Source organism: Nothobranchius furzeri, chromosome 2, assembly GCF_043380555.1.
Source record: "Nothobranchius furzeri strain GRZ-AD chromosome 2, NfurGRZ-RIMD1, whole genome shotgun sequence".
NCBI classification, from domain to species: domain Eukaryota; kingdom Metazoa; phylum Chordata; class Actinopteri; order Cyprinodontiformes; family Nothobranchiidae; genus Nothobranchius; species Nothobranchius furzeri.
The window spans coordinates 2,868,418-2,893,398 of NC_091742.1; the positions used below are offsets into that span (position 1 = coordinate 2,868,418).

General features: G+C 43.5%; 3 protein-coding genes across 6 annotated transcripts in view; 1 reads left to right on the forward strand and 2 right to left on the reverse strand.

Annotated features, from left to right (window-relative positions):
* Positions 1–1,275: 1,275 nt before the first annotated feature.
* armt1 (acidic residue methyltransferase 1) lies at positions 1,276–6,376 on the reverse strand. Of its 3 annotated transcripts, none has more exons than XM_070542861.1 (5): positions 6,128–6,376; positions 5,035–5,140; positions 4,697–4,938; positions 2,543–2,708; positions 1,276–2,202 (listed from the first exon to the last, which is right to left on the reverse strand). In XM_070542861.1, exons 1-5 carry the CDS (start codon positions 6,298–6,300, stop codon positions 1,423–1,425), a joined length of 1,467 nt encoding a protein of 488 aa, XP_070398962.1. In that variant the 5' UTR covers positions 6,301–6,376; the 3' UTR covers positions 1,276–1,422. The 3 variants fall into 3 exon arrangements, with proteins under 3 accessions (XP_070398962.1, XP_015802713.1, XP_015802712.1); XM_015947227.3 differs by having other exon boundaries at positions 6,113–6,244; XM_015947226.3 differs by lacking the exon at positions 6,128–6,376 and adding an exon at positions 5,465–5,664.
* Positions 6,377–8,371: 1,995 nt separating this feature from the next.
* zbtb2b (zinc finger and BTB domain containing 2b) lies at positions 8,372–15,376 on the forward strand. Its single transcript, XM_015947224.3, has 3 exons — positions 8,372–8,513; positions 13,532–13,712; positions 13,791–15,376. Exons 2-3 carry the CDS (start codon positions 13,540–13,542, stop codon positions 15,157–15,159), a joined length of 1,542 nt encoding a protein of 513 aa, XP_015802710.3. The 5' UTR covers positions 8,372–8,513; positions 13,532–13,539; the 3' UTR covers positions 15,160–15,376.
* A 3,728-nt stretch (positions 15,377–19,104) lies between these two features.
* The window catches only part of akap12b (A kinase (PRKA) anchor protein 12b), a 42,732-nt gene continuing 36,855 nt past the window's right edge, over positions 19,105–24,981 (reverse strand). For both annotated transcript variants that reach the window (XM_015947222.3, XM_015947223.3), the window contains 2 exons: positions 19,693–23,709; positions 19,105–19,159 (listed from right to left, as the gene is read on the reverse strand). In XM_015947222.3, the coding sequence (XP_015802708.3) occupies positions 19,697–23,709 (4,013 nt within the window). In that variant the 3' untranslated portion in view covers positions 19,105–19,159; positions 19,693–19,696. The remainder of the gene's footprint in view (positions 19,160–19,692; positions 23,710–24,981) is intronic.

Consider the following 24,981-nt stretch of genomic DNA (forward strand, 5'->3'; position numbering starts at 1 on the left):
GTTGGGGAAAAGACATCAAGGCAGCAAATACTCAGAAAAAGTTTAGATACTTTAATCAAATCCCAAATAGGCTCAGCCGTCAAATTAGAAATAATGTTCTTTTAAGTTTAGGGAACAAGATAAAGCGAGCATAGATGCTACAAAAGCAGACGAGTTGCAGCAACCACTGGAAAAGACCAAAATAACTGGGGCACGGAGCTTTCTTTCATCTTCACCTTTTCTTGACTTCACAGCATCATCTTCAGGAGATGTCAGGTCAAGTGGAAAACAAGTGGCTCTGATGATTTACGTAGCATTCTGCATTTCTCCTGAAATAAAATTAAGATGGTGGGAAACAGCAAAAGCCAAGGGTGAGAAACGGCTGCAGCAAATCGCCTAAATGGCACAAGATAGGAAGCTTCCGGCAGTAAATGACTCCATTTTCCTGAAGGACCACCATGACAAAGCCTGAATTTTTTTTGTAGCTCATCCAGAACGTTGCAGCATTTTGTGACTTTTTGGTGCAAATTTCAGCTCCTAGATGGAGCCTGTTCCTGATCTTCATCAAAACAATCAAGTGTTGGCAAAAATCTTGATCCAGTTTTCAAAAACTGGATTTGACAAATCCAGTATTCATGGTTCCCATCCGTCTTCTGTAAAAAGCATGACAATGTGGGATAAGGTCCATTCACTGCAGTTATTTATTTAGTTTTGCAAACAACACAATTTGCTCCATGCACCCAAAAACCCAGTAATCACCACCAATTTAAAAAGGACAGGTTTCATTGAGTTGACAGAACTGTGTGCACATAAGCTTCCAGTTTTATCTATGAAGTAAAAGAGGTCTGGTTCCACTTTCACACCAAACAGGACGAATGTTGTCGCCGTTATTGTTGCACTGCCCCCCATAACACTTTACCATCCCGTAAACAGAGGAACTGGTCATAATGCAGCGCTAGTTCGCTTGATTTAAGCCGAGGTTTTCTCGTTTTGATGCATTCCTATCACTGGCACTGAGAGCAAACGTATCACAGAAGACATTTAAATCACAACCAACGTTCTTCTTAATGAGTGCTGCTGATCTGGGATAAAGAGGTTTTGTTTCATCTCAGGAATCTGTAAACATCATGACTTCAACCAGGGAATTTAACAAAATATCTGCAATGCAACCTGAGCCATGTTAGCGATGAAAATTCCTTTTTTCATCCATAAACTTGAGTTAAAAATCTTAAAAAATAAATTCTAAATGAACTTGATAGTTTGAAAGATGGCATGAATGCATGCAGTAAAAAGGTATGTTGTTCCAGTGCATTTTAATATGAAACTTGGTGAAGTGCTTGCAGAAAAATAACCCTTTACAACTCAGTTTTATTTTGATGGCATCTTGGCAACCCCTACGTCCGATGGAAGAATCTCTCAGCTGTTCTCCTGTGGTTGTTTCAGTTATTCTGCTTTAGGGCTGTGGAACTGAATGACAGCGTGCTTGCCGCTGGTCATCCAGTTTGGATCTTGAGTGGCGAGTTTCTGGCCTTGGCCCGGCTGCAGGCCCACCTGAACGTCGGCCTTGAGGGTTCTCAGGCTGCACAGCGGCGCGGGCTCAAACCCTCTTAGGGCTGTGCTGAAATCCACCGTGTGATCCCAGTCCCTGTCTCCAGTCAGCTTCCTGTAGTTGAGATCACCTTTAAAAAGCACCAGGTCCGCCTCCTGCAGAGCAGCATACAGGTCAGGAGCATCAGCCGCCATGTCACAGAACTCATGAGGCTGAGTCCAGAAGGGGTGGTCATGATAACACCAAACACCCTCCTTCACGTATTTCTGCCACTGAGCACCGCTCTTGGACATCCACCTGTGGTTGGCTGCCATGGCCTGGCGGATGGTCCACTGGAAATCATTAGCTGTGACGTCAGAGACAAACCACGGAAAGCATTTGCCGTGCAGGTGAACTTGGCGTGCAAGGCCAGAGGAAACCAGGAAATCAGCTAAAATCAAGTCAGTGACCAACTCGAAGCCAGCGTTGTCGAGCACGATGTCCACTCTGGCTCCAGCAGGTTTTACTGATCCCGCCTGCCTCTGGGGAGAGCTAAGAGCTGACCAAACCCTGTTGGAGTCATCTACCAAGACAAAAGCTTGGAGGCTGTTGAGGGAATCTATTGGACTTGTCTTCTGGGAGTTCTCTTGACCAGCAGAGATGGAAAGATCACACTTGTTCCCCCATAAAGAAACCTAGAAGAAGTTAAATAGAGATAAATCTTGAATTAGAGCTGAGTTTTATATTGTCCTAAACATTTCTCTATAACGTGATGGCTGCTGTTTCCTCTAGAAAAGCTGTGATTGTGTGTTTTCTTTCACAAACAGCGCAACTCCGCCCCCTCTCTGCCAAAATGTTCGTGACACAATCAGCTGCAGAGCTGCTCTGAGCATCTCACCATTTAAACACGGCCAAAATGAATCAGATCAGGTTGTGTTTAGTAAAACTTTGTGATCACTGGTTAACTTGACAGCCCTCACACAACCTGTATAAGTCTCAGTCGTGCTTTTGGTGGGTCGTATCAAAGATTCTGACCTGTAGTAGCTTGTTAAAATACTCGCCGAGCTGGTCTTTCGAGAGCTTCTCCATGTTCTTATAGATGTCGGCCAAATACGTGCATAAGGTCATCGCAGCCTTCTGGGAGTCAAAAAAGCTTTGAGTCTTAACCTCTTTAAAGACATCAAAGCTGCTGATGGGAGGACTGAAATAATAAGAAATAGAACTTTTAAAGGCACTGTATAAACATAAGTCTTATTTATTAAATGTATTGAGTATTAAACTGAACATAAGACATGTAGTTTAAACTAGTTGTTATTTGTGGTTTTAAGAGACCTTGATTACTAAACCAGTCATGTGACCCATAACACCCTCACCTCTTCCTAGTGTTCTTCCAATTAAAGAGCAAGTCACCCCTTACAAGAAGCGTACTTCACTCCTACTTCATGTTTGAAAACTGCAACAAATGCTGTTGCCTAGCAGACCGAGAGGGTGGAGCCACTAACAAATACACACACTCACGACATTGAGACATCATAATGTACCAGTTTACATCATAGCATACCTCTTAGCCAATAGCGGTGGCAGATTTAAATTCAAATGCAGTGAAGAGTTTTTACCTGACAACGGCACAACACTGACAGTTTCAGGCAGAAAATTTAAATTTTAACTAAAATGCACTAAAGTGCAAAACTATTGACTACACGTGTCTGCAGCACGATTAGACACGCATTTATATAGTTTATCAGAGAAAAATAGTTGATTTGGGGGTGACTTGCTCTTTAAATAATGTTAGCTTTGATATTAACTGCATTGTTGCATCCTTATTTGTCTAAATGTGTAAACATGAATAAATCTGATCAATAAACCAAACTTATCTGAATGTCTCTCCAGATCCTGACCCGTTTGCACCCAGTGTGAGGAGCATGGGTCTCAACCCTGCTCCTCAAGGGCCACTATCCAGTGTGTTTTGGTTGTTTTCCTGCTCCAACACACCTGATTGAGTGGTTGAATCACCTGTTCAGCTGGTCATAGAGCTCTGCAGAATCCTTTTACACCTAATTTACACAGAGTGTGGAACGGGTGCGGTCCAGTTTCCATACGGCTTCCGGGTGGAATGTGACTGACATCATCTACGGTTCGTGTGCGAAACGTTTCTGGAAATCTGCTCTCAAAAGAGCACCAAATGATTAGAAATATGGCATAATACGTTTACAGATAAACCTGATGATGTGAACTATCATACACTGTGAACTGATATCCCTGTCATCAACAATAAAAAAGCCAGAAAAAGTGCAGCACAGATTTTATTTTGAAATAGAGCGGATGCACCTTGCTAGCCCATGTCTCACTTCCTGTCTGGCTTGTGTCAGGTATTTAACTTTATGACCTTCCTCATGCGGCGTCCGGAAAATAATAGACTCATATGGAAACTTTCTGGAGCTCCGCATCTGGATTTGCACCGCAGCCGGTGTGGATGCTCTAACTGGACACAATGATTTTTTTTTATCTTTTCAGAAACCGAATTGCACCTGTTCCACACTCTGTGTAAAAAAAGAAAAAGTACACACCTGTTCCTCTGCATCTGGACAAAAACATGCATATGTGGTTTAATGGATCTCGTAAATGAGCCTTTAGTGTTAATGTGTGTGTAAGTATATCTAAAGTTTAGAGGCGCTTCTGTCTCAACTCATCTGATTTATATCAGTGGGTGATTAACAGGCTTCTGCAGAGCTGCTGAAAAGGTGATTTAACAATTGAATCAGGTGAGCTGAAGCAGGGAAACAACTAAAACATGTTGGATAGTGGTACATGAGAACCAGGGCTATAGACAATAACAGCTGTAACTCTGTGGCACTCAGCTTGTTCTTTATTGGCTAGTTGCTCCAAACATATTTCCTCCATCATATCTTCCCATCTTTGCAAAGTCTCACAATAATATATATTTATTAATCCTTGCGTTTAGCCATGATGCAACTAAAATTTAACGATTACTTTCATAATCACTTTAATAAAGCTGGTGTTAATAAATGTGTCTTCTATAAATACTGTTTAAGGGATTAAATCTGTCGGTTTAGAAGTCATGGCAGGTGATAGGGAGTATCTGTTTCTGTTTGGAGCTCAACTGATTTGTTTCTTTTATTTAGGTATTTTTTTAATGAAGTAACATCAACAAATCTATATTCTTCTCACTTGAGTATGAGGGCCTCTTGGATCCTGCGGTACATGTAGCACTCTACATACAGCCACGGACACTTGAACCAGCTGACAGACTCCTGATCCCCCAGCAGTCTCTGCTGTCTCCGCATGTACTCGTTCCAGGACTCTGTGTCTTGCAAGTTGTCTGTCAGCAACAGAATTGGTTTATCTGTTTGTAGCTCGTTTCTCATCTTAGAAAGGAGAGAGATCGTCTGCTTTTCTGCATCAATCCCGTTCTGTTAAAAATAAAAAAAGGCAGAAATCAAAGTCAAACTCTACACCGTAATGCACCGGAAGTAGCCTCATACAAATGATCAGGAAATAGTCCTTACCTCCCCATATTCTTCTAAGAACTTGTTTTTGTTGCGATGGATTGTGTCTATAACTTTTGTCAAAATGGTTGGCAGTCTGTCTTTTACAGTCAAAAAGGCAAATGACCTGTAAGGAAATGAAAATGTTACACTATAGTTTACAGGTGTATGCACTGAACATCTACCCGTGAAGTAGTCTGCATGGAAATCATTTAGTAAAATAAACGATTTAAAGTGGTTCTACGTATTCCTAGTAACATGCATTTGTCTAAGTTCAACTACACTAACGTGATATTGACTCAGACGAACAGTTAGCCACTAAGGTTGAGTCTGTTAGCACTGAGCTAACACTAGTAAAATACCCTCTAGTAGCTTGACAGAGCCGTCTCGTTTTACATTTCACTTCTCCACTATATAGAACTCCGAGTCGCTAAATCAGTTGTCATCATACCCTATCACCCTGGCAGATAGAGAAGGAGGAACTCCGTCAACTGGTTGATCGGCCGCTATCATTGTTGCTGAAACGTTTCAAAATCAAACTTTATTGATAAAAACGCCTAACGCCAAAACAAAGATGAGCAAGTTTCGGTAGTAACCTGGTAGTAACCCAACTGCGTGGTTTTTAGAAATTAAGCGTCAATACATGCTATCTTTTTGTTTTAGAAACATATTTAAAATGTATTTCCTGGTTCCTGTTTTAGTTTTTTTGTTGTTGTTGGTACAATGGCGCCATCTAATGGTCTAAATATAGACTGCAATATTACGCACGTGATCTCAGTCTGTAGACGGTCCTTGCCATATTTATGAGCATTATGCTAAATTGAAATATTCTTTTTTTGAAAGTCGTATTGCGCATGTCTATCAGTTTGCAACAGCAGCTGAACAAGCATCCCTCGTCTCCCGAAGTAACAGCTGTCATGGAGATATTGACTCAGCTCAGTCAGGGAGTGGAATTCGAACTCCCCTTAGGCTTTTTGGCGGGAAAATGGGAGGAGTTTAATTAAGGACAATAACAACAATTTAAGTTGCAAACACGTGGGTCACGTGACAGGACTCAAGGTTTAAGATTCTCGCTTACTTTGATAAGATTCTCGCTTACTTTGAGAAACATCACCTGACTGCAGTCACGCTTAACAAGCGTACGCTAATCCTGTCGGTGTTATCCCCTTCCTGCAGATCCGCCCCGGTCACCATGGGAACGAGCCGGGCTGTTGTCAGGATGCCGGGTCCCTGAGTGGGAGTCCAGCTGCGTCCACCTCCGGTGTTCATCCACCGCGGGCCTCCCATCCCCCCGCCGGGCCCCAGCCTGGCCGGATTTGTTTTTCTAAACCGAGAGAGGAGTGACTCACCACTCCGGTTTTAAAAAACAGGCCAAGGACGAGACGAGGGGGAGGGTAGCAGTTAACGTTAAAGGTCCTGTTTAAACTGTCAGTCCCAAAACCAGAGACTGATCATGTTGTTTATGTGGCTTGAACTGCGCTCAAGGCGTAAATGTTTGTTTTTATGCCATGCTTTTCTTTGCAAACCATTTTAAAACGGATTATTGCATGACAAATGACTTTAAAGGAGGTTGAATGCAGGGCAGTCATGTGGAAGTGTTTCAAAAAGCCTGTTTTAAGAGAAATAAACAAGTAAAAAACAAGGTATTTAGATAGCTTTTATTATCAGCTTAACTACAACGTATTGATCCTCATTACAAAACAGTAGTGTGAGACCTGTGGTAAGAGCTTATCTTTACTCAATAAAGCCCATGCTTCGGGTCTTTCAGACAAACTAAACAGGCTTTTGATGTGCTTTACTTCCTGGTGTTGCTCCACCAACAGAGTCCACCTGTCTGTAGAACATCCTGGACCGCTAGAAGTCTAACTGATGGTTTTTGTTTTGTCCAGATCACTTTATGATGCCAATTCCCATGCTTCTCATGTATCGCTCATTCTTATTTACATCCAGCCCCCACTCAACATGTGATACAGTTGCTTGCTTGATCTCCTAGGCTCAAAACCCCAAAACTGGGAGCTATTGTCATACTGTGATACACGAGGGTTTAATTCTATAATCATTTGGCTCATTCTGTGTCGCTAGCTGGTTTAAAGCTAAACACAGGGCACAGATCTGATTAAGGATTCTTTTGTTTTCTCTTAATTTAGCAGATAATTCCATCAGTCTGTTGTATTTATTACATTAATGCCTGGTTTACTTCAACAAAATGAAGAGAAAAAACACTCCTAATGATCAACTAAACAGCAGCTGTAATGACATAATAAACTTTCAATTGAAAGATTTGAAAAGATGAGCTAAATTAATTTAGGATCAAGCATCATGGAAGCTGCAGGAATCTGGGAATATCCAAAGCAAGTGATTCAACTTCAGGGTTTTCTGCGGAAAGTTACACAAACATCTTATGTGCTTTATTTTAGATACGTGTTATACATTCTAGTAGCAACAAATGATATTAAACAGGGATTAAACCTGACATTTTCAACTTTGGGGGGCTTCTGACATTCTACAGAATGAAGCATAATCTGGATTACATTCTAGATGGGATGCCTCTATTTATACTTAGACCATTTGACTTTTCCACCAAAAACGATCACTTTATGTGCAAAACGGTCCCAATCATCCAGGGATAGAACTCCATATTTAAATCTAGATATTTTATCCAATCATTTCATAAGAACCAAGCAGCAGATGTTAACAATTTTATTCAGATTTTTTTCCCCAAGTAAATTTGCTTTTGCTAAAGTAAAGGGTCTAACACCACGCCAACACTCATTTCTGTGCTGCAAATTGTAAAAGCAGATCCAGTCTAAAATCTGAAAATTATAGAATACTTGATTTTCATACATTACACGTGTTCATCAATATCAAGCTATATAAGAACAATGGAAATAATCTTTACATAAATTCATGTTTTAAAAGTTGTGTGAAGTTGAATCAAATAATTATTGTTTGAAACTAGGGGGAAAAGTCACTTTTATTCACCCTCGTGTGTTTAGGAATTTTAGAACGCCTAATTGGGTGTTAATTACATGCGAACATTTTGATATTTTACTAATTAATTACATACAAATGGAATCTGGTTTATTTAGATGAGTGTCTGATGAGCGCCAGATTTAACGAGTCGTTAACCGGGCAGAGGCGTTATGACTAAACCGTGTTTAACTTAGATCCTCTCCGCTGCTGTCAGAAAAGAAAAGGTTCCAGCAGGGCTTGGTCTCACGCACGGCGGTTACACAGTGCGGGAAATTAACGTTAACTCCACCGCCCCTTCCTCAACGGATCTTTACAACGGCTGCCTGTTCACTCAGTCATGTGATTGTAACGTAAAACCCCTAACCGGAAAACACCGACGGACGGACGACCCCACTCCGCCGCCAACGAATGCAGCATTTACAAGGAACACAGTTGAAGCTGCAGCGAGCGAGGCGCAGAGCGGAAGGACGAGTCTCCGGTAACAAACGAAACGACGGCGACAACAAACGGAAAAACAGCGCGCGCAGGTACGTCCGTCCAGCTACCTAACACACCTATGCTAGCTGGTGTTGCTATGTTTTGGGGTCTCTCTGTGTGCTTCGGTTTGCTGCTAATTGCCACGGCGAAGTTAAAAGAGACGCATTCGTGACCAACCCCATCCCCCTTTGCGTCTCTCGCTTTCTTTTTTTCTGCTTACGTGTGTGTGTGTGTGTGTGTGTGTGTGTGTGTTGTTCGCGCGCCTCCGCGTGTCTGTGTGCACGTCCGTTTACTTGCGCTGGTTACCGAAAGACCCGATGCGAAGGCAGGAACTAGACCGAGCCCGCTCGTTTCCCCCACGGGATCCATTTATGTGCTTCAGCTAATATTTTCCTACGTGATATTGAGCTGTTTTTTATTCCGGACCCATGGTTCCCACGTACTCCCCTCACAGGCGGTTTCACGGAGTATTATCGGAGTAACTAAACCACGGAAGCGACGTTTCCACGTGTCTACATCACCGCAGGGGCGGTGCTTTATATTGTTGCGAATAATTTAGAAAATAATTTGTTGATTGAATATAGGAAACAGTAACCCTTTTAGTTATCAGTAAACGTGCATAATTCACACGAGAAAATTGGTGATCTGGGGGCAAAGAAGTCAACAAGACCAGAAATGGCCCCTAGACAGTCGTTACCTGGCTCTTAATGTCTTCAAATTTTAGCAGAGTTCACTTGTGTTTGAAATAAATGAAAAGGCTTACTTTTCAAAGTGGTATCTTTATTTACTAAGTTCACACTACAGTATGGGAAACTGTATTAGAAGAAGAGGAACTGAATTATGTGGTTTTCTTGATTTCACCCACTAATGCAGCGGTCACTGACCTTTGTGAAGCAAAACATGAAGTTTTGTTATGGGTACAACACTAAAGACTTTTAAAGGTGTGGTTCACTGAAAAACATCATTTAATTATTATTTCTTCTTATAATCGGTCGGGCTGAACATGAAAATAGTCCCCATACACACATTTCCTGCATTAGCTTATTTCTGATAGAAAATAGGCGAAGACATTTTTAAAAGCCTGACATAACCACGTCACACTGTCACTTTACATTCCTGGACTCATCGTGCATTCCAGTTGTCCTCAGAACTCGGAATCTCTGAGCAGGAAATGATGTAACAGGCTCGTCTTGCGTTCCAGCTTCCAACTAGGAAAAAAAGGGATGCCACCAGTGTTGTTGAGTACTAAACCAAAAGAGTTATATAATCAAGTATTCTCTGCATTAAATGATAGTGACACACGCCCTTCGACAGTTGCCACATATAACCAGAAAGACATTACAAATCAAATATAAAAATATAAATGCCAGGAAAAGTAAAAACCTTAAACATCGGTCAAATTTTATGCGGCAATGTTCAACAACGTAACTATTGTTAACAATAAACAACTTACCGGTGCTCTTAAATAGCAAAAAGAAAGAAAACAGAACATATAAATGGGGGGAAAAAATAAAGACGATAACTACTTGGTAACACTGGGCACAGCCATCTTTAAATTTGGGATCTCGGGGTCCTCTGAAGCCTACAAGCTCGCAGCGCGGAATTCCGAGTTCATTGCATAATTTCCCGCTAACTAATCTCGGATAAACAAGTTCCGAGGACAACTTTAATGCACCATCACCCATCAGACTCTTAATGGGGATAGCCGTTGTTGGCATAGACACGAATACGTAGACGCCCCATTGGACACTAGGGAGCATAACAGCGTCGCCACCATGTTGGATAGGTCTCCTCACTCTCCATAGTCAACTCAGAGTGAGCAGCTATGCCCATTGTGCAGCTTACAAAAACCAGTGTACCATTGAAAACACATCATGTGGGATTACTATTGACTTTTCTTGCCTACCTGATGAGATTTTATATTTAAATTGGTTTAGTTTAATTATATTCATATTTTAATTAACCATGTGTCTGATTTTGTGAAGAAGCTTGATCAAGTGTGTTTTTAGTTGGGTAAGCACCATCCTCAGTAAAAATGAGTGCATTGGGGTTGAATGGAGACCCATCTAAGATGGCCGCTACGGCAGCTTCAATAAGCAGTGCCAGTCCACTAGGTGTCTACGTATATATGTCTGGTTGTTGGTTTAGCATCCAGGAGACAGCAGAGAACGTCTTGGCTAGTAGAAGCTAACCATTAGCATTAGCAACTCCACAACACAGCACAAGTTCTTTCAGGCTTGAGTTATTTGTGGAGATAAAACATCAATGTTGCAAAGTAAATGGAGTCAGTGTTGGTCACATTTCTGTTAGCCAATCAGAGGTTAGATGTCCAAATATCAGGAAATAAGACTCTAAATCCTGCCTTTTTAAAATGCATTTACACGCGTTAGTCTTGGTGAAGGCGAACTGGTTCTAATTGTGCTGAACCACCCAGATATGCTGAAGAAAACCGACTGCATCTGCATGTAAACAGCTCAGTTGGGCTGATACCGGTGACTTCCGAAAATGACGATAATGTCATTGGTACAAAGTAACACATGTAACACATGTAACACCATCAAACAGTAGATTACATACCAAATAAGCTGTGATGCAGCGTTGTTCTACATTCCAACGGCCTTAGTGCATCTCTTGTTTTAACTTTGTCGACTTCACTCCCTGTCAGCGTTTGTTTACTATTTGTGTTGCTGTAGGCTAACTGGAAGAATGCCAACACGAAAGGATGCATGTCGCCACCTACTGTACCGGAGTGGAACTAACTTCATCTGAGAGTTAAATTTTCTAACGTACTTGTAAACTAGGATAAAAGCTCCCAGTTTATTACTTTAGATCGAGATAGATGTACATGTAAATGCACTAAATGATTACAACAGAAACTTCAAAAGCTTGTTCTTTGTTATGCAAGAATGTTTTGTTTGTTTTTGAGTGTAGTGAAGTTTTGGTGCCTTAGAAATTTCTGTGACAAAATTCTAATCAGTTTTACTGGCTGATTTGTCCTCACAGTCCAAATCCAGATGCTGTTTTTACATAACATGATTAGTGTCTCGCCTCCATGGTGTCTGCCTTAGCCGTGGAAACCCAGCCTGATCTCGGTGCCGGCATCTTTGCACTCTGACCTCTGATAACACACGAGATTTTGTTGATGTGGGGGGGTGTCCAGAGCAACATGACTGACCTGCCAGAGAAAGAAAAGCTGACAAAGTCTCTGTTATCATCTGTCTCCAGACATGTCTTTGTGGCTGTAAAGACATAGTTGGAGGAAGGAGTCTTCATCCCCACAGGACGTTTTCATACCTCACTGCAAGGGGGTAGAACAAGCTTTCTGCCTTGGAATGTGTGACAACACCCATAACCCTGGTCATGTGATGGCCCAGAGTCCTCCTGTGACATTTAGGGTCAGCAGCACTCTTCTCATTGGTCAGCAGAAAGCATGCAGCTCTGAAATGTTTCCAAAGCTTGACTATGAAGGACTTTTGTCGTATCAAATCCAAGTTGTGATTTCTTACCACAACACATGATGGTTTTATTGCGGTATTCTTTTAAGGAACAATTAGTGTCCCGGCTGCTGCAAAGCCTTGGTTATAGAAACAATCTGTACGTGAAGAACTGGTTTATTAGGCTGAAACATTTCAGAGGTTACATGACAACCTTAAACTGGAGGTTGCAGGTTCAATCCCACCAGAGAATGCTGCGGTTGTGTCCTTGGACACTTAACCCGCCTTTCCTGCTGGTGGTGGCTGGAGGGACTGGTGATGCCAGAGTATAGCGGGCCTCGCCTCTGTCGGCGCACCCCAGGGCAGCTGTGGCTACATTGGAGCTCATCATCACCAGCGTGTAAATGTGTGTGTGTGTGTGTGTGTGTGTGAATGGGTGGATGACTGAATGTGTTGTGAAGCGCCTTGGGGGGTTGTAGAATCCTAAGATGTTGCTTTACAAATACATGCCATTTAGGTCCCTGAGGTCCAGTGATCAAAGCCTACTGGTTGTGCAGCACCAGGCTAAAGGTCAAAGGTGACAGATCATTTGCTGCTGTGGCCCCCAGACTCTGGAACTCTCTCCCCTGAGCCTGAGATCAGTGGACTCAGTGGTCTCCTTTAAAAAGCAGCTGAAGACTCACTTGTTCAAGCTGGCTTTTGTATGACCTTCTTCACCACTCTCTCTTTATTCTGCTCTCCCCACCTATTCCACCTTCCTCAGGATCCACTGATTTCCCTCTTTCCTGTTCACTCTCTCTCTTTCTTAACATTTTTACTCACAATTGTCTAATTTTGCTCATTTTAAATATATTTTTAATCATTTTCTAAAATCTTTTTTATATTTTTACATTTTTTGTTTTTGTGAAGCGCCTCGTGATTTTTATCTTGAGAGGCGCTGTAGAAATGATATTTTCTTCTTCTTACCTTTTAAAGTAACAAAGTAGTTTGCTGCTCCTCCACCCTACTGGTTGAAAGGGGAAATGCAGCAGCCTGCTGTAACACTAACATGAGCCAGGTTTTACTAAATAAGCCACAGATCAAACAGATCCACTATTGGGCAAACAATATTATTAATTACAAGTCCAGTAGCAACAAGGCTAGGTCACCATCAGCCCGTGATTTCATGGCCTTTTTCAGTTTTCTCAAACTAGTGTAGGCCACGCTGATGTTTACTCCAAAGACATTAGTCTCCTGCTTTTACTTCCAGGCTCCACCATGATGCCAACAGAAAAGCAAACTTCTTCATTTTCTTCTTGAATTTTTAATTGAGTAGGAATTTTGTTTATAAAAATCTGCTGCTTACATCTAATTTCTTTTTAGTTTGTTTTCTTGAAATAAAAACTACAAATTGACAAACAAACAAAAAAACAACAACAAGTTGGCTTTGTTTGCTGATTGTCACAGTTTAATATCTGTGTAATTCATAGATGTTCAGTTTTGCAACAGTCTCAAAGTACTTCTTCACGCTTCAGTGAAAATGGCCTTTGTGAGGATGTTAGATCACCACTGACATCCTGAATTTCTGTCGTCAATGACAAAAACCTCATCTGTGTCTTGACAGGAAACTCACTGCTGCTTGTCTGTGTGTGCAGGTTGAAGAATGGAGTTGGCCAACCATGGTCTTATCCTGCTGCAACAGCTTAACGCTCAGAGGGAGTTTGGTTTCCTGTGTGACTGCACCGTGGCTATAGGAGATGTCTTCTTCAAAGCCCACAAAGCTGTCCTCGCTGCGTTCTCCAACTACTTCAGGATGCTGTTTATTCACCAGGACAGGTGCAGAAGAAGCACAACAGCACAAGTATTCAGCTTTCAGCTTGAGCACAATAATGAGCTGTAATGTTTGTGTTTCAGTGACTGTGTGCGCCTGAAGGCTGCTGATATACAGCCAGACATCTTCAGCTACCTCCTCAACCTGATGTACACAGGCAAGCTGGCCCCCCAGCTGATAGACCCTGCCAGGCTTGAGCAGGGGGTCAGGTTTCTGCACGCCTACCCCCTCTTGCAGGAGGCCAGCCAGTCGGCGTACAACCACCCTGAACAGAACATCAACCTGTCCACTTCTCTCTACGGCATCCAGATCTCCGACCAACAGGTGGCGCTGTCGGCCAGAGTGCCCACTCGACGGCAGCTCTCCTCTCCTTTCGATGTGGAGCAGGTCAGCTCAGAAGGAAAGTTTCCGTCCACAGCTTCAGTCCCAAATTCTGTCACGTCCCAGCAGGTGTCCTCACCCCCTGAAGTGCAGGCCTCAACCAGCAGAGCTAAGTCTTCTCTTGAGGAGATGGACTTTCTAAGCGCCAATGGTTCCTCAGCTGGTGCCATTCTTCATGTGAAGCCCAGCATAATGAAGAGGAACTCCTCCTTCAGGAAGCATTACTCGTGCCACTTGTGCAAGAGCAGATTCACCCAGAGGAGTCTGCTGAGAGAGCATCTCCTGCAGCACACCCAGACTCTCCGGCAGCCACCAGCCGAGCCCAGCAAGGCGCTCTCACCTGTCGTTATGGGAGAGCACGCCGCGTTAGCAGAGGGGGTCCTGAAGGGATCAGGTGCACCGGTGGAGATCATCAGTGACAGTGAGCAAACTCCCGTTTCAGGTACCAACTCTGACTCTCCCCAGGCAGAGGCGTCCACTCCTACCTGGGGAGTGGGAGGGTTAAGTTCTCAGGCAGACACTCCACCCCCGGCAGATATCGCAGACATTGACAACCTGGAAAATGCTGACCTGGATCGGGAGGTAAAGCGAAGGAAGTACGAGTGCTCCACCTGTGGCCGTAAATTCATACAGAAGAGCCACTGGCGAGAACACATGTACATCCACACGGGGAAACCCTTCAAATGCAGCGCTTGTGGGAAGAGCTTCTGCCGCGCCAACCAGGCAGCTCGCCACGTGTGCCTGAACCAGGGTGCCGACTCCTACACCATGGTGGACCGGCAGAGCATGGAGCTGTGCGCCGCCGGAGAGGACAACAGCCAAATGGAAGCCATGTTTCTGGGCTCGTCGAAGCCATACAAATGTAATATTTGTGCGACGACCTTCTCCAGCCCGAGCGAGGTGATCAAACACCTGTGCTTCTCTCAAGGAGGACTAGTCGGGCTGCAGGGAGACGCAGGAGCAGGCTCGCTGCTGCAGCAAGAAGAATTTTCCAAAGATGAAGGCTCAGATTTGTCCAACTCCGGCACACCACTAGAACCAATAAAAACTGAGGAAATCCTTGTGGAATAGTTCCAGATCTGTGTTTCCATCTATTGCTGTAGGTAAGCAAAACATGAAGTTTGTCGGGGCGTGTTTTAGGGATTCTCAATCTAATTAAACCTTGTTTTTACGATGAAGTGCTTTAAATATTTAGGCCCGTTAGAGCTAAATCAGCAGCCTGATGCTGTTTCTATACAATCAGAAGGTCATCTGGACATTTTGTTGAAGTTAAATATCATATGCTCTGTGTCTGAGTCTTGTGGTGAAGCTGCACATGCATTAGTTCAGAGGAAGAGGAAGCAGAAGCGTCAAAGGAGGAAACAAGATGTCCGACTGGCTGGCTGCATTAGATCCGTAAAGGTGAAACAGCAGCAAAGTTCCAGCGGTTCTTCTTTCTGCAGTTCTTCAAAAAGCTGATGAAGCACATCAGGGACAGAAAACGAGCAGAAGCACAAAATCCCCGAGACAATCGGCGACACTCGAAATGCATCTGAATTCATTTGTCTTCCTTTGGTCTCTGCAGAATCAATACGTTGATTTGTGAAGTCAAAAGCATTTACTGCACCTTCCTCAGCAGAAACGTGGGTGTTTTATTTTGGTTTGCTCCATGTGCTAAATGTTGGGTCATTCCGTCGCAAAGCTAACCCCAACCCTTCATTTGTGCTTGTGGAGGATGCTGCATACTGTAAATGTTTGTTTTTAGAGTTGGAGCCACGCAATCCTCCGTCCTGTAAAATATAAATCACACGTTCTGTTTTTAATCGTTTGTTTGGATCTGTTCTTAACATCTTACTGTTTTTCTAGTTTTCTACACAGTGCTATATTCATCACAGAAACATATTTCAAAGGTTTTAGTAAAATGATAGTGTGGTAAAAATAGGAATTAATTAACAATTCATGTGTCCTGAGTAATATTTTAATGAAGTCTTTGGGGTGTTTTTAGTTCTTGCCAAATTTGTGTTAACTTGTAACCTACTTATTCATTTTGTATAAAGGGAACTTTTGTCTCTATTCTGAGGATTTATTTTTATTTTTTGCATTTAAATGTTTTTATGCTCAGCTCATACCAAAATAAGTTGGTAATGAATTAATGAATTCAGATTTGTAGAAACTAAAATCAATATAATTGCAGTTTCCTTCATCAGGAATTGCTGCTGACAAAAATATCATTTATTTGGAAAAAAAGTCAAGATTTCTCTTCTGTTTGCTGCTGAATTCATGAGATGTTTTAATTGTGAACAAGAACAATAAATATGAAGCTCAGAAATTGTTCACTTGTGTAACTGAACTATTAAAACACCAGTCAGAATCTGTGCTGCACAGAAAAACACAAGCTGTTCTGTTTTTCCCTCGCCCCTTCATTATATTTTGATTTAATAATGTTCTAAATTAATGCAAATTTGGAAAAAATTGTGTGTTTCTAAATGAAAAAAGTTTTTTCACCTGCATATACTTTTTTTTTTACATTTTCAATTATTTCGCATAATTAGATCAGATGATGTTCGCCCATTTTGTCACTAGATGGCGCTGTTTCTCTTTGCTATCCACTCCAGTCCAGGGAGAGCTAAAATTGCCAGATTAAACCAGTTTCCCTGGAATTTGTGTCACATCCAGATACCCCAAAACAAAGAGTGATGTGAAAATCCTCCCTCAAGCTGAGCTTTCTGGTTCGTGACTATTTAATAACTCGTCTGTTTTGTGTTTTACGAACAGGCGAATGTCTCAGGAAGACACATTTGCTCTCACTGTCCACTCAGAAAAACAAAAGTGCACACTTGTTCCGTTGGTCGTCTACTGTGACTGATCTGTGTTCTCAGGAATGTAATGTAACTGAACTTTTCTTTTAATTAAAAACATCTTTATACAACAAGATTTTCTCCTGATCTGTTCCTTGCAGAAATGTTGCATGAATGCAACATTTGCACAACATTCTCATGCACAATTATGACTTTAGCAACTGTTTATTGTTATTTAAGTTTAATTGTGCAAAAATAATTTGAGAAAACACAAAATTTGTCGAACTTTATTGAATGAAATATAGACAAGTTTCTGAATCCTTACTATTAACAGCTTGGGAAATATAAAAGACAAATATGACCATGCTACATGAATCTTACGCTAAATGACTGCAGAGATTAGTTCATGTTACAGTTATCAGTACATACAGTAGTTATACAATCTGTACAAATGTTAAGGAGTTCACAGTTAAAGTGGGTTACACGTAGAAGGTGGGTGGGTCTGCTGCACCCATGGAGTGCTCGTCTAAACTACAATCTGCCAAGATTCTTCACTTATTTGGTTCTAAAGCAGATGGAAATGAGTTTCTAGTCAAACGAGCCACTAGATGTAACGTTTTTGGTGTTCTTACTGTGTCTAGTTTCTAACTCCATTTTTGGCTCCTTTTAAAACAGGAAAGGTTTCTCTTTACCTCGCTGACGGTTCCTCAGGTCAGCTCTGAGGATGTTTTGCAGTCGATAAAAAGAAACGTTAGCAAGGTAAAGAGAAACCTTTCCTGTGTTTTAAAAAGAGCCAAAAATGGAATTAGATGCAACTTTATTCTTTATTAAAGCATCAGGAAATTCCTCTAAAGTTGTGTTTGCTTTGATGGTAACAAAAACTTTTCCCCTTATTTGCAAAATAAATAAGCAAACACACGCTCCAACCTTTGATACCAGAGACAAAGCAGGTCTGCAGATGATTCTGGGCACCATAATTAGATGCAACTGATGTCTTGTCCTGTGATCGATGGAAAGACCATGGCTCCCTGATTAATCCTAACTCAATTTGGTTTCAAATTAGGAGCAAAAATGAGCTTTTGTATTTATTTCTGGCACCACGAAGCGTCACAAATGTGATCTCCTGGTACCAGCGCTAATAGACCAACGAACACATCATCCAGGACTAACTTGAGACTGGATCAAAGTCAAAGTGACGACTAGAAGCCATACTGCTTTGTGTCTGCAGCAAAAGATGAACAGAAATGTTTAACGAGTCACACGTATCAGGAAAAAAAAGACCCTGGTTGTCTTAATCTCACGCGTTCCCCACATGATCACATGAGGGTGATGTCATAGTATTTAATTATCACATTAATCAATGAGTTTCTATGTGTTTTCACAGTAAATCAGGCAGTGAATGTTTGTCTTACCTACATGTATCTTATGAAGTATTTTCTTGTGCTGAGTGATGTTCACATTGCAAAAAGATACAAAATAATAAAACATTGGTGCATTTTTAACGTTTGTAGCACTTTGTTATTGCCGTCTGTGGAATAATAATGTTTGTACCATGGCTTATACCTGCTGCAAATATTTTATATAAACTTCCATCATTTAGGACTTCTTATTTTTTCAAATCCAGGTGTTGAATTTAATATGCTCTATAACAAAAAGCAACAAATATTCATACATAAAAAAGCAAATAAAGAGGAAAAATAAAGACATATGAGTGAATACTGATGATATAAATACAATGTACAAAGATATAATATCCATCTCTTTGTCTCAGAAGTCCCCCTCACTTTAGCTTCTTTACACATTCACACACACACACACACACACACACACACGCACGCACGCACGCACGCACGCACGCACACACACACAACCAAGTTGCAGCAAGACTTGTGACGGTACGATGAGAGTGTTTAGGAGCCAGATGCTTTCTGAGATGCAGGACATGCACGAGCATGTGTGTGTGTGTGTGTGTGTGTGTGTGTGTGCGTGAGTGTGTGTGTGTGTGTGTGTGTGCGTGAGTGTGTGTGTGTGTGTGTGTGCGCGCGCGCATGCGTGTGAGGGGACAACGATGGGCTGCCTTGTGGTTGTTGTGAAGGGGCTGCAGGTCAGGGGTCAGGGACAGGTGGGAGGAGAGAGAATGGAGATACTCGTCTGTCTGGATGGGATGGACAGTCACCACAGAGAGTGTGTGTGTCGCCACAGAGCACCCTCACTGTTTTCTCTCTCTCACACTCCCGTCGTTTATTTCCTGGTCCAGACAGCTCGTCTCCCAGGCATCACTTCTGCAGCTTCATCTGTGGAGAGAACCAAAAGTCTGATATTACTACAGAACAAAGCAAGACTGCTTAGTAAACACGCCCAGTTTCATTGCTCATAGCAGACACCATCAGTTGTGTCTCTGTCACACATACCTCACATTAAGACTTTATTTAGTCAAAACTGAGAAAATAAAACCCATAACTTTGTGGGCAGATCTTAGAAAGCGTTCTCCAACATGGTTTCTTGACTCCATGTTAGGTCTGTGATGGATGAAAAACAGGAGGAGGGAGCGGAGGAATCATAATCAGCCTTTCAGCACAAGTTCATCTGCCCCTCACACATCGCTTCCCTTTAAGATCCCAAAGCCCACAAAGACGGGGTGAATGCTGGCATTCCTGCTTTGATATCAAAGGTGCCCTGGTTACTGAAAGTCTGAACAAAAGCTTTTTCATCTGGTCGGTGTGCAAATCTCCTCCTCTGCTCCCTAATAAAAGAAAAACCCACCGATGCTGAATAGAAGACCGGTGGAAACATGTCGTGTAAATTTTGTTCTGCCCCAGGGTCTCACCTGCTCATGATGCTGCTGTGATCTCCATGGACACGGGCTCGATCTCCTTCACCGCCTCCTCGATCACCTGCGCCATCACTTCCGCGCACTTTCCCGATGTTTTCTGCCCGGCTTCTGGCTCCTCTGCTGCATCTTCTCCTGAAGCCGTCTCTTGAGGTTCCTCTGGTAGCTCTGGGAGGCTGTTTTGTCTTGAAGGCTTGTCAGCTGTTGCGTTTGTGTTGTCCCCGTCAAGCTCCACCGTGGTTTCCACCTCCGCTGGCTTCTCCTCAACCACATCCGCCGACTGCAGGATCACCTGGGTCGGCATGTGGATCTCCAACACTTTCTGTGACCCATTTTCCTCCTGACCTTTGCCCTCTTCGACCATCTCTGTTACTTCCTCCTCAATAATCGTTCCTTCACTCACTTTCACCTGCTCTGCCATCTTTAAGCTTTGTTTAGGCTTCTCCTCTTCCTCCTTCTCCACTATGTTGTGTGTGACCTCCAACGGGACGGTCTCAGTGACCTCCATGGCGACAAAGAGCGCCTGCAGCGACGTTGCTGCTGGTTGTTCACAGACGACAGGAACAGGTGTGTCGGTGATGACGACACACTCGGCTGTGATTTCTATCTCGTCTTGTGTCGTCGCGGTTGCTTTGACTGGTGTTTCCGTAGCTGCTGGTGGAGCTGCTGACTTCTTGAGGTGGGAAGCATCTTCTAAAACTTTATCGACAGCTTCCGTAATCACAGCCTCTGCGATCACCACACTATGAGTCACAAGCTCGCTGCCCAGATGGACCTCTTCCGTGGCCTTTTCAATCTTCTCAGAAGCCTTCTCGACGTCGTTCTCTTTAGTTTGATGCTCCTTCTCTGGCGCAACAAGAACCACCGTCTCTATGACAACAGCGTTTCCCTCGCTTGTTACAACAGCAGGAGCAGCTGTTTTGAACCCCTCTGCGTTTTCTTTAGTGTCACAACGTGCAGATGACACCTCTTTGGCCACAACCTGACTCGCCTCCCCTACAGGAGTACTTTCTTGACTTGCAGCAAGCTGCTCCAGCTCCATTCTGACCTCTTTGATCTCCACAGTCATCTCAGCAACTTCCACCATCCGGGTGCAGACAACCGCCTCGGGCGTTGGTGCGATGGCATCGACTACCACCGATTTAGGGGAGTTCTGCTTCAGCATTGTCGGCTGAATGACCTCAGAGTTCTCGGTGCTGACCACTGCCACCTTCTCGATCCCAGGCTCGTAACTCTCGGTGGCAACTTGGACATCCACCACTTCGCTTTGCAACTTTTCAGCAACAGGCTCAAGCTCAAGAGTTTGTACTTGGTGGACATGAGCCTGGAGAACCGGGTCTTCTGTGGCTTCTGCTTTTCCTGAACCTTCTGGCTTCTCCTCTACAGCTATCTCCACGTTTGCTGCATCACTAAGGGGAGCGGAACATTCCACCGTGGGCTCAACGGGCTGCTCCAGGGTGACACTGGCGATCTCATCTGTTTGGAGGCCCGTGCAGATGGCCACGGTCTCCTCTTTCACATGTAGCTCCAGGACGGCATTTGCAGAGGACTCGGCTTCTTCTGTTTCCGGTTCCTTCTCCGTTTCAGCAGAAGCAACTTCTACTGGAACATGCTGAACAGTTACGGATGACTGGATTGGAATTTCACTGACTTGGGCTTCAATTGCAGTCACAACTTCTGTTGCGCTCTCCGTTTTAGGTCCTTGAGGAACGGGAGAGGTTGCTGCATCTGGAGCCGGAGCAATCGGCTTCACTTCAGCCGTAGACAGTCTGCGCCCTGTGCTCCTTGGACCTACAGGCAGCAAGCCCTGCTCCTCGATTTCACCCTCTGGAATGGTGTCGATGGATTTTGGCGTGGCTGAATTTTCCGCCTCTTCCGGGATATCACTTAGCGGATCGTGTTGATCGTCAATGTTTTCCACGATGGCTGGAATCCAAGATGGGGATCTATCATCGGCGGACACTTTAATCTGGAATACTGCTGGTTCTTCTGGTACTTCCTCCACTGCTTTGACGTGTCCCTCATATTCTGAGAGAGGAACAACAGCAGGGGTGTCAGAGTCCTCCTCACCCGAGCCCTGGTCGGTGGAGGACTGCTTCTCTGCTACCTTCTTTTTGCCTCCATAAAACAGCTTCTTCAGAGAGAAGGAGGACTCATCTTTGTGCGCCTCCGAGTCAGCAGGCTCCTCTGGTTTTTCCTCACCTTTGGTTTTGTGTTTTGACATCACCAAGCGTTTCAGCGTGCTCCAAGGAGACTCTCTCACAGGAGGGGTGCTCAAAGGCTCAGGTGCAGGGGTCACCTCTTCACTTTCAGGGCTTTGCGGAGGAACATCAACATCCTCTGTCTTGCGTTCCTGTTTCTCTTCAGCTGCTGCAGCAGGAATCTCCTCTTCAGCCTTGGTCGCCTCATCATCTGAGTCAGAAGTCTTTCTCGTCCTCTTTTTGGGACCACCCATGCACATCAAAGCCTCCCAGGAAACGGAGGTGTCCATTTTCTTTTTGGTCTCCTCTGTGCTGCTGGTCAGTTTCTCTGTGTTTTCAGTCTTGGGCTCATCCTCAGAAGCCTTCTCCTCTTTAGCCTCCTCCTCTCCTTTAGTTTCTGCTAATGGAGCGCTCTCGGAGGAGGACAGCGTGGCAGATTTAGGGGGTTTGTCACCTGTGCCTTCATCTTCACTATCAGAAGACCTTTTAGCGTGCTTCTTAGGTGTTACCAGCTTCCTGAAGGAGGCGATGACACTGTCCTTCTTCTTCTCACCGTCAGATGCTAGCTCACCATCAGTCTCCTGGCTGGACTCATGCTGGTTCACCTCTTCATGCTCCCCTGATGTTTCAGGAGATGAGGGCCCATTGTTGGCTTTAGGAGCCTCTTCAGACTCAATGGACGGAAGATGCTCAGCCGCCTGCTCCCCAGAGTCAGCAGGCTTTGCTTCTGAATCTTTCTTGTGTTTCTGTCTCTTAGTTGAGAGCTTTTTCAGACCAGATCCAGTAAAGAGCTTCTTCAAAGGGCTTCCATGGACCTTTGACTTCTCATGTGATGACAGCTGCTCAGCTTCAGCTGTTGCCTCTGCCGGAGCCTCAGCCTTTTGCTCTTCTGGTTTGGTTTGATCAGCAGTAGATTCTGTTGGAGATGTGGCTTCGACTTTCTCTTCTGGAGCAGCATCTGATTTGGCTTCCTCTGGAGTGCTTGGTGTCTCCTCTTTGGGCTCAGATTTGTCCTCCACGCGAGTTTCTGGCGCCTCCTTTGTTTCTTGTTCAGTCACAATGTCCTCCTCTTTGGCTTTCTCCTCATCCATGCATTTTCCATCCTGTGTTTCCTGCCCCGTCACATTATCTTCCTTCTTTGTTTCCTGGTCTGCATCCTCTTTTTCCTCAGCAGCAGACACCACAGGGGCTTCTCCAGCTTCCTCCTCTTCTTTTGTTTTCTTGATGCTGGATTTTTTTCGCAGGTTCGAAAAGAGACTTACTAGGAAAAACTTTCTGAAAGAGGACACACCTGTCTCCCTGGGTGAGGAGGTGGCTTCTGCTTCTTTTTCCTCCCCTTCTTCCTTGACTTCTTCTGCAGCAGCTTCCTCTGGCTGAGCCTCGGCGGTGGCGTCTGTATCTTTCGTTACTTCTGCTTCGGTGGTGGGTGGGTCCGTTTCAGCTTCCTTTTCTTCAGCTGCCGTTTCCTCTTCAGCCTCTTTGTCCTTTGCAGGTTCTTCAGTCTCACCAACCTCCTCTCCTTCTTTATCTTTCACTGTTAGTAGCTTCACAGGGTCCGTCTCATCGCTTTTATCCTTCTTCAGTGTGAATTTCAAGCCTGCAATGGAGAAAATCTTCTTGAAGCCAACCTTGTTGGCATCGTCAGCCTTTTCCTCCGTTGTTTTCTCTTCAGCAGAGGAAATATCATTGGCTTCGGGGGTCTCGTTGTCCATTTTCTCTCCGTTTATTTGAGGAGAGCCTTCGACGGGACTGGTTTCTGTGTTATCTGGAGCTTCTTCCTTCTGAGCCACAGACACACCATCAGGCTGGCCGACTGAAAACGACAAGGAGAGAAAGAACATCCTGTAAAACGCTGATCGAATTTTTACTCATCACTTTAATCTGAAGAGACATAATGAAATTCTCATGATTTTCATAAAAGTGGTTATTTTTAACTAAATTAAAATATTTTAGGTGATAATTAGAAAACTGAATCGCCTTCAAGAGGAAAACAATATTTTACTGAACACACTTCCAAGGAAAAAGCAGGGAAAATCCTTAAAAACTAATAGGCAGCATTAAAGGTGTGGGAAACTCATTTGATCAATGCATTTGCAGTGGTCTCTGGTAGGAATGAATGCCTTGCAAGCTGTACTCGAGGAGAAAAAAGGCCAAAAAACACGTTTCAGCACGGAAAGTCTGCTATATCAGAACTGAGCTTCAGACGGCAGGATTTGGAGTCTTACTTCCTGATATTTGGACCTCTCACCTCTGATTGGATAACAGCAACGCAACTCTACCACTGACTCTGTTTGCTCTGTGACATGGATGTTATATCTTCACAAACAACACAAGCTTGGAGGAATTCTGCAGTGTGATTGAGTTGCTAATGCTAACAGTTAGCTCCTGCTAGCTGAGGCGTTTTCTGTTGTTTCCTGGATGCTAAAACAACAACAGCCTTCCAAATGAGTGAGTCCAAGCGACTTCTCAACGTAGATCTGTCAAGCTTTTCCAATCCTAGAGTTTGACCGTCTACTTTCTATCAGAAGCTAATGCAGGAGATAGGTGTAAGAGACTATTTTCATGTTCAGCCTGCATGAAAACTGATTATAAATCAGAAATAATCATAAGAAAGTGTTTTCAGTGAACCACACCTTTAAATTCCTTATGTTTTTTCTTATATATCACACAAAGGTGTATGTTTGCTTACTAGCTCTTGCATCACATGGCAAAAAGCTCACTAAAAGCCACAGAGAATTGCCCAGTTTAAAGAAAAATCAATTCCAAATCCTGAAAAAGATGTCTCATACAAGAATGCACCCACACCTGCCTACAAACTGCTAAATTGTAGGTATGATGCTGCATTCAGCAGAAGAGAAAATGTTTCACAGGCCGACTGGGTACCGCAGATTTACTCTCTGAAAGTAAAAACAAAAGATCAGAGCTGTGTTCGCACACTGATGTTAGCGAGGACATGCCCGCATCGTCTGCATAGAGTCGACTGCTGAAGAATGCCAACTATGCCGTTCACCCCATCTTTAAGAAATGTATTTTAAGGATGCGCCAAATATAATCGGAGGCTGAATACCCAAAGATTCTAAGAATC

Excerpts from the sequence above, each read along its gene's own strand:
- armt1 (XM_070542861.1), bottom strand. The coding sequence starts at position 6,300 with ATGGGAGGCCCGCGGTGGATGAACACCGGAGGTGGACGCAGCTGGACT. Across the intron at positions 4,939-5,034 it reads TCTTAGAAGAATATGGGGAG|AACGGGATTGATGCAGAAAA; the intron begins GTAAGGACTATT and ends TATTTTTAACAG. Across the intron at positions 2,709-4,696 it reads CAAGAGGCCCTCATACTCAA|TCCTCCCATCAGCAGCTTTG; the intron begins GTGAGAAGAATA and ends TTATTATTTCAG.
- zbtb2b (XM_015947224.3), top strand. The coding sequence starts at position 13,540 with ATGGAGTTGGCCAACCATGGTCTTATCCTGCTGCAACAGCTTAACGCT. Across the intron at positions 13,713-13,790 it reads CTGTTTATTCACCAGGACAG|TGACTGTGTGCGCCTGAAGG; the intron begins GTGCAGAAGAAG and ends TTTGTGTTTCAG.